Source organism: Saccostrea echinata, unplaced genomic scaffold (genome assembly GCF_033153115.1).
Source record: "Saccostrea echinata isolate AGI-Se365-2 ecotype Australia unplaced genomic scaffold, CSIRO_AGI_Sech_v1 ptg000046l, whole genome shotgun sequence".
NCBI classification, from domain to species: Eukaryota; Metazoa; Mollusca; class Bivalvia; order Ostreida; family Ostreidae; genus Saccostrea; species Saccostrea echinata.
The window spans coordinates 10,740,001-10,757,186 of record NW_026889795.1 but is presented as its reverse complement, the minus strand read 5'-3'; the positions used below and the strand labels follow the sequence as shown (position 1 = coordinate 10,757,186).

Sequence of the window (17,186 nt, the reverse complement as noted above, 5' to 3'; positions counted from 1 at the left end):
TTGAGCAGTGAGGGATGTTTTTCATGCCAGCACCTACTCCGACAAAGGACCTCGGTTTATACGGTCTCATCCGAAGGACCGGTCTCCACGTCCCACAGTGGGATTCAAACCCGCGAGGTAAGGATCAACTCCTTACGCCGCAACTCTAGAGCAGACGCTCTAACCACTGTGCCACGCGGGCGACCACATGTAATCTGAGAGAGGAACGACTTAAAATTCATAGTTGACAAGAGGGAACTTCTGTGTGTGGTCTGTCAAGATCAAAGGTCAAAAGTCAATATTTTTACAATAAATCAAGCAGAAATCCTGGGCTGGTCTATCCATTTTTATCCTTTGATGTTACAATATTTAGTCCCATATCTGATAGACTAATTCAGAAAAATTTAAATCACTTTCAGAAAAGAAAATTAGAAATTATTCAAATCATCAACAGAAATGTATGTCAACATGTGCCACCCAACCAGCTTCTGAAAAACAAGGCCAATTTAATGATCCATAAAACCTTTCCTTGTTTCACAATATTTATTTGAATATTTACATGCTTCACATTTTGACTTCACATTACAACATGGGAATCCCTGTCTCTCCTCACATTACTATATTGTACATAGTCACTGGTCTCTCTTTGACTGACAGAAACAAACTTCTTCCATCACTTCCAATTTAACCAGATTATTAATTGCTTTTGTTGTCAGCTGTTGATTTTTATGTTCACATTCCCCGTTCCCCTTCATATGTCCTCTTTAAATCAATGTCCTCCCTAATTAGGTCACATAATTCCAGTTTCTGATGTTACAGTATTTGCCGAAGGAGTTAACTTCTCACAAACTGACTAAATTTCCAACAATCAATAAAACACTGTAACTTGTTCAGAATTGGTACTCATCCTAAACTAGTTCTCATTCTGAATTGGTTCTCATCATGAACTGGTACTCATTCTGAGCTGGTTCTCATCCTAAACTTTTGGACTTCACATGATGGACACTCGCACAGTTGAGGTGGTATTTAGCCATGTATGAAAATATATCGAAGCAAGAATGCACCGTTTTCCTCAACATGATCCATTTTCAGAGTTTTTAAGGCATTTTTAAGGAACTCTTAAGTCCTTTTCAATGATTTCTCAAGTCACTTTAAGGAGATTTCATGCCCCTTCTATAGTTGGCACACAAAGTCTTAAACTCTTTACTGAATTTCAAATATATTTCCAAAAAAATTCTCCAGACATTTGGTGAGAATTGTAAATTCTTTAACAGGAAACCTGAATCAATTTCAACAATACTTTCTTTTCCTTCTTCGATGCTTGTATTAAGAAAATCCACATTTTTTTATATTTCTTACTGCAATTTCAGTTCAAGAGGGTTCCTTAAGACAAAGTGATTAAGTGATAGACAGAAATTGTCTCAATTTCTTATTGAAATTCTTTAAACATTTCATGGAAGATAACATCACTGCAGTAATTTCTTCTTTACTATCTCATACACCATCCTTTTCCGGAAGTATGGCATGTGTTCCTGAAATTCATGAAATTGAAGTTAGTCAGATTTCTATTTTCACCCTTAGAAGATATTTTAAAAAAATTGCCAAAATATACTGCAAACCAAATTTTTTACTCATGGAAGAAATATTCCTGTGTTTTTCAACCTTCTTTCACTCAGGTCAAAAGTATTGCTCACTCTATCTATTTCATTGATGTGTAATTATACTTAGAATGGAAACTTGGTTCTTATTGAACTTTTACGAAAAGCACTGACTATTACAATCGATGTCTTACTTTTACACCAGGAAAATATATGGAAGCTCTTTCGCAGTATAAATATTTAGCTTAATGGTTAATAAAACGATAATAATCAGCCATTTCAAACCGATATTACGGTGTCTAGGATAGGAACGGCAACAATCCTACCGTTAACCCCCTCCCTTCCCCCCTTGACCAACTTCTGCCAAGTTTTCCTTTAAAGATTTTTTTCTATTCTTTATTTGATTCTTTCGGCAAATGAGAATAAAAGGAGATACTATCTCTCATGAATAAGGTACTTTAAGTAATGTTATTCTATCTCCAATTATTTCTTGTGTTGGTAAATAATGTAAGTACCCCTCTAATATAACCACTATTAGGTTTTCTTATTTATTAGCAATTCCATACCTCCATACATAACGCAGGTTTAAATGTCAAAGTAAGCCGTCAATCGTAAAAGTCAGTGCTTCTCGCAAAAGTCCATTGACAAGTAATTATTTAGAATGTAATTCTTGGTACTTATTGACATGTAATTACTAAGAATGTAATCTTGGTACTTATTTGATGTGTAATTACAGTCAAACCTCATGATCTCGAACTTGATGGAACGTAGAAAATACTTTGAGATATCCAAGGATTCGAGATATCCAGAGTAAAATACTTAGGAAATAAGTGCTTGGAACATCAAAATTACATTCACATATCCATAGTATTCGAGATATCAGTGTTCTGGATACCGAAGATCAACTGTACTTACAATGGAATCTGGGTCCTTATTAACATTTAATTACTATTACTACTTAGAATGGAACTTTGGTCCTAATCAAATTTATAGTTCAGGATAAATTTATAGTTAAGGATGGATTCCCAGCAAACCAATACCAAATAATAGTTGCCATGTATAACAGTATGTTTACAGTATTCAGTCTGCTATTATTTTTTTTTCACCAACATGCATGCCTTAGTACATGTACTAACCAATTTATCCAGTCAGTATGAAGTATACAACTGTTCCAATTACTTGCTCTTTTGGAGGCAAGCTTCTATACATGTGTATTTGTTTTTCTCATATATTAGCATGTACTGGTACTTGAATTTGTGGACAATAAGCAGACCAAAAGATGCTAAATTATGATTACCCCCTAAATTTATTATGTTTACAGTAAACATGGTAAACAAGTCAAAATAAGAAAATAAGTCATATTGACTTTAAAGAACACTTTCAAGTTTTCAGGAAAATGAAATGAGGATTTTGACTTTTAACCTGAGTGTACAATCTATCTGATATTGACCTGTGTGAAGTTAATGTCTGCCTCTCGTGTGATGTATTCGGCAAATTTACAGGTGAACATTCCACAATCACTCCCATTCATTTGCTGGGGGATGTCCTGAAATAGAAGATATATCTGAAGATATCAGCTTCAAAAACAAAATTTGAAATCATCAGTTCAACTAGGATGTCACCTGACATCATAACTTTGCTTAGAACATCATAATTATAATATCATCCTTACAAATACAACCTCATTTGATATATCACTCCAGACCCTGTAATCTTTAGAACATTTGTTCATAAACATCACATTATCGGACCTATGCTGTACAGAGGTTATTCAGTTTACTCTGAATTAACTAATAAGGAAGTAGTTAACAAGTTATTTAGACTTCATCTTACTGATAGGGACTTTCAAGTTAACATTGTAATAGGCAAGAATTTCCAATACACAATATTAAGATTAAACATGTTTTACTGTATTTGTAATCTTATGTGGACATCTATTTATTTTTATCATTCCTTTTAACATGAATGTGGTCAGTCTGTTATTTTGATAATTCAGAATTAAGACACATACAGTCTGTTATTTTGATAATTCAGAATTAAGACAAACATGGACAGTCTGTTATTTTGATAATTCAGAATTAACACAAACATGGACAGTCTGTTATTTGATAATTCAGAATTAACACAAACATGGACAGTCTGTTATTTTGATAATTCAGAATTAAGACACATACAGTCTGTTATTTTGATAATTCAGAATTAACACAAACATGGACAGTCTGTTATTTTGATAATTCAGAATTAACACAAACATGGACAGTCTGTTATTTTGATAATTCAGAATTAACACAAACATGGACAGTCTGTTATTTTGATAATTCAGAATTAACACACAAACATGGTCAGTCTGTTATTTTGATAATTCAGAATTAACACACAAACATGGTCAGTCTGTTATTTTGATAATTCAGAATTAACACAAACATGGACAGTCTGTTATTTTGATAATTCAGAATTAGTACAAACCTTTGTTATTTCTGTCTTCCATTCACTCAGATCAAACTTCTGTTTCTTTTTATCTAGACTCTCAGCACACAGGTACTCTCTGTCATAAACAAATACAAACTGTACAGTCATGATGGAAACAACTTATTCTAAAATAATTTACTAAAAAGGATGAGTTACAGAAGAAAATTAAGGACAGAAAACCCATATTTAATAGCTTACAAGAATTACATTTTTGTTTTGCAATACAGAGGAATAAAATATAAAAAGCAAGTTTAGTTTTTATATATCCAAGGATATTTTCTTTAGTTTTTGGGAGAAATGATTATTGAGAAAATTAACATATTTAATTGGGAAAAAAGGTCCCTTTTGGAATTGGGAATGGGGCCCTTGAATGGCCCTAATTATAGACAATCGAGAGCCCTGGAATCATACTTAATGGACGAGCCCAATCAACAGCAATGCTGTACTTTAGATTAGTCATGTTTATATCATCATGATAAAACAAATCTTTTTAAGTCAAACTGAATTTTTCTACTTCATTCTTGAAAATAAAGGTCTATAAATTTTTCTTTATATCTTCAGAGTGGGACACATAAACAACAAATTCGGACAAGAAACATTTCTTGGCAACTTGCCCAATGAACAAGTGGATATTTAATTAATGTTGAGGCCTGATATTAAAAAATATATATATAACGGTAGAAGAATAGTTCAAACAAATAATTAATAGTATAATCAAGTGTACACAACCATTTGTATATATTATACACTTCAGCAATTCATGCTTCCTTTGAATTTGAAATGACCATGATTTTATAATTTGTTAATATTCTTCTAACAACTTCTGTTGATTAATGTACATCTAAATGAGTTGTTAGTAAAAACTTGAGTTACTTAAATTTTAACTTGAGATGCAACTTAAATTTATACAAAAGATTAAAAACACAATTGTAGACTTTAAACAGGCCATGTTATTATTGTAGACTTACTTGAAAGCATTTAAACAGGTCGTGTTATTGTAGACTTACTTGAGAGCATTTAAACAGGCCCTGTTATTGTAGACTTACTTGAGAGCATTTAAACAGGCCATGTTATTGTACTTAATTGAGAGCATTTAAACAAGCCAGGTTATTGTAGACTTACTTGAGACCATTTAAACAGGCCAGGTTATTGTAGACTTACTTGACAGCATTTAAACAGGTCATGGTATTGTAGACTTACTTGAGACCATTTAAACAGGCCAGGTTAATGTAGACTTACTTGACAGCATTTAAACAGGCCATGTTATTGTACTTACTTGAGAGCATTTAAACAGGCCATGTTATTGTAGACTTACTTTAGAGCATTTAAACAGGCCAGGTTATTGTAGACTTACTTGACAGCATTTAAACAGGCCAGGTTATTGTAGACTTACTTGAGACCATTTAAACAGGCCAGGTTAATGTAGACTTACTTGACAGCATTTAAACAGGCCCTGTTATAATTGTAGACTTACTTGAGAGCATTTATACAGGCCAGGTTATTGTAGACTCACTTGAGAGCATTTAAACAGGCCATGTTATTGTAGACTTACTTGAGAGCATTTAAACAGGCCAGGTTATTGTAGACTTACTTGAGACCATTTAAACAGGCCAGGTTAATGTAGACTTACTTGACAGCATTTAAACAGGCCCTGTTATAATTGTAGACTTACTTGAGAGCATTTATACAGGCCAGGTTATTGTAGACTCACTTGAGAGCATTTAAACAGGCCATGTTATTGTAGACTTACTTGAGAGCGTTTAAACAGGCCAGGTTATTGTAGATTTACTTGAGAGCATTTAAACAGGCCAGGTTATTGTAACTTACTTGAGAGCATTTAAACAGGCCAGGTTATTGTAGACTTACTTGAGAGCATTTAAACAGGCCATATTATTGTAACTTGAGAGCATTTAAACAGGCCCTGTTATTGTAGACTTACTTGAGAACATTTAAACAGGCCCTGCTGACTTACTTGAGAACATTTAAACTGGCCATGTTATTGTAGACTTACTTGAGAGCATTTAAACAGGCCGTGTTATTGTAGACTTACTTGAGAGCATTTAAACAGGCCACGTTATTGCCGCCCATTGAGTCGAAGTATCGGATCATCTTCTTTTTGAAGTCAATTACCTGCAAAATGAATCGAAATCAAACTTAGAAATGAACAGTGCACAGAAATAATGGATATGTATGGTTCAAACTTAAACTCAAAGAAAAAAAGAAACACTTTTTTATAAATAAGCTTCTAAATCATGTAACATACAGTAAAACACACTTACAGGGAACAACCTTATAATGAATTGATGCTTATAGTGAAGGGATTTTCATTCCCCTTGACGTTAAAATATATTGAATACTTAATAGCTAAAACAAATTACGCTTATAACGTCAAAGCAAAATTGTCCATCCCTGGCACTTCGCTATAGGTGTGTTTTACTGTATCTGAAAGTTTTCATGAAGCATAAAGGACTATATTCTATAATGACCAGTCTGCCCCCCCCCCCCCCAAAAAAAAATTAAACTTTGATGGAGAAATCTATAATTATGTTCTGAACCAGGGGATATTTGCAGATTCAGAAGCATTAACTTTTTTCATCAGCCATGATGCCACATGTTAGATAAGATGTCAAGATAACATAAATTCGAAATTTCAATGATTTTGTCAAATGAGAGAAAAAGTTTATGTTGACATTTTTAATAAAAGTCATCAAGCGCAGGTCTGTCCCAGTTCGATCTTTTGATATAATATATAGAACTTTAATATCAATGAAATAGTGTGAATATTATTCTGGAGCAAGCATGTGCTCAGTAAATTCTAAACTCATAATGATCAAATTTTGTCTGTTTTGTCTTTTCTCTAGAAAAAAGTTTGTAAAATCAAAGAAACAAGACCTGCTGATAAGCAAATTCCAAACTATAATAATTTTTGTTAATTCAGATTTTTCTAAAAATACATAATTTTTTTCCACTTCTTTCAAATACTTTTATTTTTAAATCTTAACACATCTTCCTTTTATTCTCCTCCTGGTACAAGATTTATTAAATCTTTGTGACTCAAAATGTATTTCATTAGTTTACAATGTTTCATTTCAAAGTTTCAGTATACATGTAATTTACCAGATTTAACATTATACAACACTGTAATCACTTAAATCAATTTATTTTTCACAGAAGCCATCTACACAATCAGTTTCTATTTAAGGAATGAATTTTATAGCTACCTGCAAAGCGGTTTATAAAAAAGCATAAACTGTTCCATCCCAGTTTATACCGTAGAAATTGGGTAGCTATTAATTTCATTCCTTATAATTTAATTTTCATTCATTTAGTGTAAGTATATAAGGTATATAAGGTGACTGCCCTTAAAAATGATTTCATATTGTACAAAATTTAAATGTAATGTCAGGCGGATCAATACATTTTTGACGCAAGTCATTGTGACGTAGGCAACACAGTTTATATGATGTAAAGTTTTATCCAATCAAATGGTGCGTTACATCCAGAATTAAATTATAAATCACTAATTCACACTAGCTGTACTGATTTATTAATTTCCTGAAAAAACCTGATCTGGCACCACCACCACATTTCTGGCTTTACGATTTCCATCGACTGAAATGTATTCACTATTCAAGGAGAGAATGATATACACCAGCTTGCCAAGTCTGTAAAATAACCCAGATGAATTGTACTCACTGCTAAACACCAATGCATGCCAAGATGTACGGGGATTAAGATGTAATCCTTGGAGAAAATATCCACTCTTCTTGTCCACCGTCTCACCGAGTCGTGACCTTGACTCATGACCTTGGGATAGAAGAAGGTGTTGAACGCGTACACCTTGGGTTTTCCGTCCGCCTCCCCTCGCTCCACCAGCTGATTCATATAGAAGTTAATGATCTGTAAAAATTCATATAAAAGTGTATGATCTGTGGAAATTCAAATAAAACATAACGAATTGTAGAAATTCAAAAATTTATGATTTGTTGCACACAAACAGGTTTCATTCTAGACTGTAAGTTGAAAGTTTTATTTAAAAACACTGCTAAAAGTGTCATTACAATGACAAAAACAATAGGCCCATGGGTCAACTTGCCCTTACTGACAAACAAACTCTTTGATGTAGCTTTCAATACCAAATCCAGGACTTAAAACAGTTTTAACCAGCAGTATACTGTGGCTTCATGTCATACTTTGTGTTCAAAGAAGTGGATTTATTTTTCTGTAAACCATTTCTTCCATGTTGTGGCCCGAATTGATCTGTCAGGCCATAATTTGAAAAAATTCAAATCTCACTTCATGGAGATGATTACTCTTTGACATGACTTTGGCTTCTTTAAATTGAGCACAATCATTAACTAACTTTAAATGCTGATCGTTAGTTTTTCCTCTGTTAACGCATAATTTAATGTCATCATTTAGCCAGTTGTGAGGCCAGTGACTCCATGTCAAGTTGACTTATTTGTTTATAACCTTCCACCAGGACTCATAGATACCTCATCATTTAGCCAGTTAAGTCCTGCCAGTGACTCCATGTCACGTCGACGTATCTGTAATTTATATCCCTCCACCAGTACCTCGTCAGCTGGCTGAGATCTTAATGCGTTGTTAACAACCTGAAGCATCTCATCAGTAAGTTCTGAAAAATAAAAAAAAAAATCATGAATACTGTGAAAACAATGCTCTAAAATCAGAATTTCTCATATTCAAGATATATCTGCAAGACTTATTCTCAGCTACAAACTCTGAAACTCAATTTCATGAAACTTGAAAAATTTAAAAAATATTTGTATACAGCCATATAGGTAAACTTGTGGCTCCCTTTGCAAAATATTCCCAAGAGCTCTGTTTGGCATTGACAAAAAAAAATGCCTGCCTTCCTTGTTCAATTCTAAAAATTTTAACCTGAGAATCTTAACATTTATTTTTCCTGATCTAATATTAAATAATTCTTTTTTTCTTTTAGAAATGTATCAGTGTACCTGGGAACTGTTCTTCTTTCTCGGGTTCGACAGGTAAATCTTCGACTACGGCGGGCTCCGCGACATACAATCTTAGTCTCTGTCTCACCTCCCTCTCCAGTAAACGGTCCTTCTTTAAATGCTAAAATCAGAGAATCAAATACACTGTAAAATCACTAATGCTAGAATCAGAGAATCAAATACACTGTAAAATCACTAATGCTAGAATCAGAGAATCAAATACACTGTAAAATCACTAATGCTAGAATCAGAGAATCAAATACACTGTAAAATCACTAATGCTAGAATCAGAGAATCAAATACACTGTAAAATCACTAATGCTAGAATCAGAGAATCAAATAGTCTGTAAAATCACTGATTTTCTAGGAGTCTAATTTTCAAGGATTGAGTAAAAGATATTCATTTGAGGGGAATTAAAATATTAGTTTGAGGGAATTTAATTTTGGGGTTGAAGAAATAAAACATCATACTATTAATATAAAATTTTAGCATTTCATTTGGGACATAAACTCATGGGTCCCATCGCACCAAAAAAAAACAACAAAATTTAACCCCCATGAAAATTAGAAATTTCACAGTACTAAACTGCAAGAGACTTGTCCAGTTTTTCTCAAGTGAACTTTGCTTTAAAATCTGGACCCAAAATATAAAGAAACTGTCAAAACCTCTCTTCTTCAAAGGTAAATGTCTTTCCTTCTTTTATACAAAGAGTTTTCCCACTGCAAAAGCTAGAAATTGTTGTTCCAACAGGTTTCAAATTTTTTGTCTTTAATTTATGATTTGTTTTACCTTTTCTTCGTAAAATTTCTTTTTGATTTCTGCCTCTTCGATCTTCCTATGAGCCTCCCTATTAGCCCGAGAAAACTGTCGCTCCCTGAAAAAAAAAAAAATGATCTCTATAGGCTACAGAGACAAGTTCAAAAAGTTAACATACAAATAAAACATCCTTTCCTCTTACAGGTATTATATTGAAATCAAAGAGAAATTAAAAGCTCTTTTATCAATCTAATATTACCAGGCAACCACAAACTTACAGATCTAAGATCCACTCCTCTGACAGGTATTTATTGGAGATTAACACCAATGTTAACACAAACTTACAAAATCTATGATCCACTCCTCTGTCAGATAACATCAATATTTACATAGACTTACAGATCTACGATCCACTCCTCTGACAGGTATTTACTGGACTGGAAATCTGGACTGCTGGGCCGCCTCCACTGTTGCTGCTGCCTTTGTCTTGTAATTGGACTCCTGTTATTACAATAATTCCTTTATTATAATAATACATCATAAAATATAGTATGGTAACCTTTACATTATATAACAATGTCGTCGCCCGCGTGGCGCAGTGGTTAGAGCATCTGCTCTAGAGTCGCGAAGTAAGCAGTTGATCCTTACGTCGCGGGTTCGAATCCCACTGTGGGACGTGGAGACTGGTCCTTCGGATGAGACCGTATAAACCGAGGTCCTGTGTCGCAGTAGGTGCTGGCACGAAAAAGACCCCTCACTGCTCAATGGCCGTAAGTGCCGAGCATAGGACAAAATTTGCAGCTCTCCACCAGCAAGTGGTGGCGTCTCCATATGAGTGAAAAATTCTCGAGAAGGGACGTTAAACAACATACAATCAATCAATCAATATAACAATGTCTCTGTTAATTGGACTCCTGTTATTACAATAATTACTCTGTTACAATTATCCATTAGATGATGATTATTACATTCGATTACAAATATTGCATTTTTTTGTGATAATTTCGCGATAATTTTATAACAATCAATACATTCAATTCTATTACAGATATTGCATTTTATTACGATGTCTTTGTTTACTGCACTCCTTTTAATTACAATGATTACATTAAAAATGATCCCATTCATGATATTCTATTACACTGCACTTTATTACAATGCCATGGTCTGCTAATTGGACTTCTGTTAAAGAAGCACAATGATTACTGAGTGGTTATAATTTATTATAAGATTATAATAAAATTTTATTACAAATATTTCATTTTTATTACATGTAGTGTTATGGAAGAATTTCACAGAAATTCACCTCGTCACATTATTTGCTGCTTATGATGTATGAACATTCTGAACTAAACCAACTTGAAATCTAGAACTTTTAACTGGAACACCAAATAAAGTGGTAAGAATTGTGGTGCTGTATATAATTGTATAATAAGATTATAATATTATCTAGCATATTTCAGTTGAAATGGATAAGAAATGAAAATGGATAAGATCATTTTCAGATTAACTAGTACATGTACAGTTTAAGTGGAGAAATTGTTTAGATCATTATTAAATTATATAGTATATCACAGTATTTTCCCTAAGAACCAACTACTGGCCAAAGTGGCTGCTTCAATTGATAAAAATGCGGCTTTGAAATTTAAAAAAAAATCGAAATTTAATTGATGTAAGGTCAGAGATTTGTCATTGTAACCCAAACCTTGTTACAATGGATCTCTAACCCTTTTTCTTTGAAATAAAGGGAACACACTGATATCAGTTTAAGTGTAGAAATGGTTAAGATCAAAATGATATCAGATTAAATAGTATATAAGTTTAACAAGAGAACTGGTTAAGATCTCATTTTAAGTGAATTTAGTTATTGGTTACATTACCTTGAGAGATCTAAATGTGACCTTGAACTTTGTGGAGCACTGCCATTGACTGAAAACAAAACCAAAAGAAGCTCATTCATCAAAATAATATATCTTTCTTCAAGAAAAGAAAACATTATTAGAATTTACAGAATTTACAAAATACGTGCATTTCAGGGCATCATTTTTTTAAGATTTAAAAAAAAATTAATTATATTGCAAAAAAAATCCATTCAGAAAACCCCATACCAATAGGAGAGATGACCCTGGGTTCATCATCCGGAATACAAATTACATCCTCTTCATCTTCCAAACAAATGACATCCTCGCTACCAGACCGAGACAAGTCCCGCTGCTCCGGAGCCAGCGAACACCGCGGTGACACGGATACGGGCTGCCGGGCTGATCTCTGATGTTCATAGTCTATACTTCGGGGCGGCGTCGGAATACGTGTTTTCTGTGTGGGAACTACTTTCTGTCTGTGTACATCTGGCTGTCGAGGGATGGAGAATAGTTCTATAGAGGAGTTGCTGCCTGATACACTGCCTTCAGTCCTGGAGCTAAAAATAGACAGCCAATAAAAATAAACCATTTAGACAGTTGACCACTATGACAAGGCTTCAAAATTTCAAAATTATGCATAATTAAACAGATCATTTACTCTTAGTCCACAAAAGATTTATGTCCTATCAACAGAAACCTCTCATAATGAAGAACTTCAAAATTTATTGTAAGCATCCAATTTGGATAACTTGAGCATGGAAGGCCTGTTAAAAAACATCTTGATATCCGAGTGGTAAAGATATTGAAAATGAAACTCTGGCTAATGATAACATCAACACTATTGACTCACTTCACCAAATCTTTGATTTTCAGCAAATCAATTCTTGAGAAATAATTTTTAAAATTAAATTCTGTTTAAAAACAAATTTGATTCCATTATTAATTTTTAATAATTAATTTTATGGGCAGCATGGCACATAATTCCACTGGTCATGAAAATATTTGTTGACAAGAGTCCTTAAGGTTATTATCTTAATTGAACACAATAGAAAAAAATACCCATAATGCATCAGTTGCGATGCCGCACTCAGCCCGTCTGGGGAGTGGGATGCTTTCTCTAGAGGGAGCTTGGTAAACTGCTGTAACAACTGCTGGTATTTCTTCTTCTCATCCAGTCGTACACACTACAGAAAAAATCAAAGGATTGACAGTACTGAGACAGTTGTTCACACTTCAGAAAAAATCAAAGGATTGAGAGTACTGAGAAAGTCATACACACTACAAAAAAAAAAAAATCAAAGGACTGAGAGTACTGAGACAGTCATACACACTACAGAAAAAATAAAAGGATTGAGAGTACTGAGACAGTGGTACACACTACAGAAAAAAAATCAAAGGATTGAGAGTACTGAGACAGTCATTCAAACCACAGAGAAGAAAAATTAAAGGATTAAAAGTACTGACAAAGTCTAAAAAATAAAAAAAAACATTAAAGGATTAAAAGTACTGAGGCAGTCATACACTAAGGCTTGGGACAACACTAAGGCTTGGGACAATATATATCAATTTTGTGTGAGGACGATACACAAATCGATAGGTATGCATAAATATCAAAAAAAATTCTGGATTATTTTTTTCTTCGTTTACTTAACATTTTGGTTTTCATCAGTGTTCATGCATAAAATAAATATGCTACCTGTAAATACAGCTTACTCCACTTATATTAAAATCACTTATTTTGAAATTAAGCTTATTTTGAAATAAAAATAAATTCCCAGTTTTAGCCTCTCATTTTCTTTGCATTAAAATAACTGTTATAATAAAATCGGCTATTTTAAAATATCACTTATATTGAAGCCACTGATCGGTCTCTAGAGGTGATAATGAGTTGTTTTCATAACGGTTATATTGAAGTTATCCCTGGCGGCTGTCATTACGGTTGGTAACAGTAATTATGCCTGACTGACCGGTTGATATAAAAACGTGTGAATTGATAATTTCTCACCTTATGTGTTTATATACTGCTTTTACAAAATTAAATGCATTCACTGTTGAATTCTTTGTTTTCACATATACGGACGTATCGAGGCTATAAGTAATATGGGAAACCCACAGAAAAGAATTACCTTAACTTTGGACAATAAATATGAACTAGTTATGGCTATTGATAAGACAAAGCCTAAATCCAAAATAGCTAAGGATTTTGGGATTAACCCGAGTACACTTACGATGATATACAAGCAGCGTTCTGAAATTGAAGCGGTTGAGTTCGGTGATTTTTACCAAAAACGTAAAAGAATGCAACTATTGGGGAATTATAATGAGGTTGAAGATTGTCTTCAAATGGTTCACAAATGCAAGATCCTCAAACATAGCCATTTACAACAAAATTCTTGCTGAGAAATCTGAATAGACTGTAATAGATAAACCATGACCAAATTAATTTGTTCGGCTTTGTTCTTTATTTTAGATTGGGATTGAACTTTTAAAAATGGCAGCTTCACATCAGTCAATTTCGCTTGTATTGAATGAAATAATTTGCATGGTCCCCTGAATTTCAATATATCCGGAGGAGGCTGTATTAAGTATTATGATATATAAATATCACACAGTGCCTAAAACCTGACAGTAAAGTAAGCAAAAGGCCCATGGGCCACAGTGCTCACCTGTGTCACAATAGCTCTACTGCTCTTCATCAGTAGATCTTCCCCCCTACATATTCCTATGTAAAACTTTGATCTCCAAAAGTGGCCCCACCCTACTTCCAGGGTCATGATTTGAACAAACCCATACACTACCTACCTGTGGATGCTTTCATATCAATATGACTAATCATGGCTTTGCTGCTCTTGAGAAGGAGATTTTTAAAGATTTTTTCCCATACATTCCTATTTAAAACTTGATCAGACTATCTTTCAAAAATAGTCTGTTCGCCATCTCCCAACCGATTAAAATTGGCTTGACAGATTAACTTTTTTAAACCTCTGGGAAATTGTAATTTTTTTAGTTCATTCCGGAATTTTCTATGCAGTCAACAACTATTTCAATTTTATTAAACCTTCAATTTCAATAACTTTACAAAATTCAGCATTGGTGTTAAAATTCTGGAAGAAAATTTCCTCTGCCTGTCTACCTATCAAATGTTTTTAATATGTTTTTCTTATTAATTGTTAGGCCATTATTTATACACTGAACTGTCTATGGATTTCCCTGTTATTACCCGATCATGACAAGGAGCACACGGTGGGTGTGACATGTCGGTAGGGGATGCTCACTCCTCCATGGCACCTGATCCCACCTCTAAATTTTGAGGTCTGTGTTTGCTCTGCTTCAGATTTGTATCGTTTCATTGGACTTCCGAGATTGAATACTGTTCGTTATCTTCATATTTCATATTGAGTCGGAAGAGGGCAAAAATTCATTTTTTTTTAAAACAGCCTCACCCTGTGGATAATTAGAGCCCTGTTTAACTGTCATTACATCAAGAGCTATAATCCTGTTTTGCTGTAATTACTTAAAGGGCTGTAAACTTATAACCCTGTTTAACTGTAATTGCACGCAGAGCTGTAAATTAATACCTCTAAAGCTGTAAATTTCTGTCGGGGTGGACGGGTGAACAGTGATCTGTCTTTGTGGTGTTTTGGTTGTACAGTGTCAAAATCTCTTATCCTCTGCCAAATATCTAAATATAGAACATAAAATTCAAACTTACAATAAAGCCATAAGCCTGACTGAATAAGGAATTCTTTGCTTTAGTTGATCAGTACAATTTGCATTATGTTATAAATTCATTTTTTTTCAATGAATTTTCAATAATAGAAAAATAATAAAAAAATCTGTTTTATGTACAAATTTTGATTTTTCCATAATTGTGAGGATTTAATTTAAAACTATCTTTGTTACAACCTCTTCTTTGTTTCAAGTCTGATCACATGATTCAAGTGTGTAATCCCCTTCTAGGATTGTGTCAACTAAGATGTTCTCATATTGTGGATTAAAGATTCACTTGAATGATCTGATCATTGTGATGGATCTATAAGGTGTTGGAGAGAGGGTTGAACTATGTGGTGGATCTATAAGGGGCGGGTTGTACTATGTGGTGGATCTATAAGGGGTGGGTTGACTGACCTGAGTGATCTGTTCTATGTGGTGGATCTATAAGGTGTGGGATGACTCACCTGAGTGATCTGTTCTATGTGGTGGATCTATAGAGGTGGGGGGATGTTGTACTGTGTGGTGGATCTATAAGGGGTGGGTTGACTCACCTGAGTGATCTGTAGTATGATAAATCTATAAGGTTGGGGGGAGAGGTTGTGGTGGATCTACAGAGTTGGGGGGGGGGGGGGGGGTGTTGTACTATGTGGTGGATCTTTAGAGGTGTTGGGGGAGGTTGTACTATGTGGTGGATCTATAAGGGGTGGGATGACTCACCTGAGTGGTCTGTGGTGTCTGGTGAATCTACAAGGTGCTGGGGAGGGGGCTGTACTATGTAATGGATCTATAAGGGGTTTGGGAGGGGGTTGTACTATGTGGTGGATCTATGAGGGGTAGGTTGACTCACCTGAGTGATCTGTTCTATAGTTCTATATGGTGGATCTATAAGGGGTGGGATGACTCACCTGAGTGGTCTGTGGTGTCTGGTGAATCTACAAGGTGCTGGGGAGGGGGCTGTACTATGTGATGGATCTATAAGGGGTTTGGGAGGGGGTTGTACTATGTGGTTGATCAATAAGGGGTAGGTTGATGCACCTGAGTGATCTGTTCTATGTGGTGGATCTATAAGGGGTGGGATGACTCACCTGAGTGGTCTGTGTTGTGTGGTGAATCTATAAGGTGCTGGGAGGGGGCTGTACTATGTGATGGATATATAAGGGGTTTGGGAGTGGGTTGTACTATGTGGTGGATCTATAAGGGGTAGGTTGACTCATCTGAGTGATCTGTTCTATGTGGTGGATCTATAAGGGGTGGGATAACTCACCTGAGTGATCTGTTCTACTTGGTGGATCTACAAGGGGTGGGATAACTCACCTGAGTGATCTGTCTGGACTGAGGTAGTGGTCTGTGTTGAATGAGATGATGTGGGGGCTGTGGCAGAAGTCAACTGAATGGTAGAGGTGTGGTGAAATGTTGATTTTCTACTAGATCTGATGTCAGACTGAAAAAGAGAGACAAAAATTTTGACAGGAATAACTTTTTTGTCATTCAATGTAATTTTATCCATTATAATTCTTTTAAAATGACTGTAAAAATATGTAATAAGTTAAATTTGACCTTGACCTGTATCTGCGCCCCTTCTGATGCCCTGACAAGGTTATTACGATTTGGCTGATCATTCCCATTAGTTGCCTGGAAACCTGACATTTTCACTCCATCCCCTGGTGTCTTGAACTTGTCAACTGTTGCACTAACTCTGGAGGTCACTGGTTGACCCTGACCTGGCTGATCACCAGGTGCCCCTGTTCTTGACTCCCCATTAGGCTTTTCCCCATTGGGGGCCTTCTTAAAGAAATAATGCTCCGACCAGGCCTTCTTCCTTGAA

At 34.7% G+C, this 17,186-nt stretch overlaps 1 protein-coding gene across 3 annotated transcripts in view; it reads right to left on the bottom strand.

Moving 5' to 3' along the window:
- Positions 1 to 509: 509 nt before the first annotated feature.
- LOC133202061 (sentrin-specific protease 1-like) overlaps positions 510 to 17,186 on the bottom strand; it is a 22,810-nt gene continuing 6,133 nt past the window's right edge. The window contains exons 3-18 of one of the 3 annotated variants that reach the window (XM_061337845.1): positions 16,919 to 17,186; positions 16,676 to 16,802; positions 15,226 to 15,329; positions 12,707 to 12,831; positions 11,894 to 12,204; positions 11,666 to 11,714; positions 10,678 to 10,699; positions 10,185 to 10,261; positions 9,819 to 9,903; positions 9,029 to 9,149; positions 8,543 to 8,685; positions 7,743 to 7,946; positions 6,097 to 6,176; positions 4,044 to 4,122; positions 3,028 to 3,123; positions 510 to 1,511 (exon numbers count right to left, since the gene is read on the bottom strand). The exon at positions 16,919 to 17,186 is cut by the window's right edge and continues 49 nt beyond it. In XM_061337845.1, coding sequence (XP_061193829.1) covers positions 1,446 to 1,511; positions 3,028 to 3,123; positions 4,044 to 4,122; positions 6,097 to 6,176; positions 7,743 to 7,946; positions 8,543 to 8,685; positions 9,029 to 9,149; positions 9,819 to 9,903; positions 10,185 to 10,261; positions 10,678 to 10,699; positions 11,666 to 11,714; positions 11,894 to 12,204; positions 12,707 to 12,831; positions 15,226 to 15,329; positions 16,676 to 16,802; positions 16,919 to 17,186 — 1,957 coding nt within the window. In that variant the 3' untranslated portion in view covers positions 510 to 1,445. Of the gene's footprint in view, positions 1,512 to 3,027; positions 3,124 to 4,043; positions 4,123 to 6,096; positions 6,177 to 7,742; positions 7,947 to 8,542; positions 8,686 to 9,028; positions 9,150 to 9,818; positions 9,904 to 10,184; positions 10,287 to 10,677; positions 10,700 to 11,665; positions 11,715 to 11,893; positions 12,205 to 12,706; positions 12,832 to 15,225; positions 15,330 to 16,675; positions 16,803 to 16,918 lie in introns of all 3 variants that reach the window. The other 2 variants (XM_061337844.1, XM_061337846.1) reach the window with 2 other exon arrangements.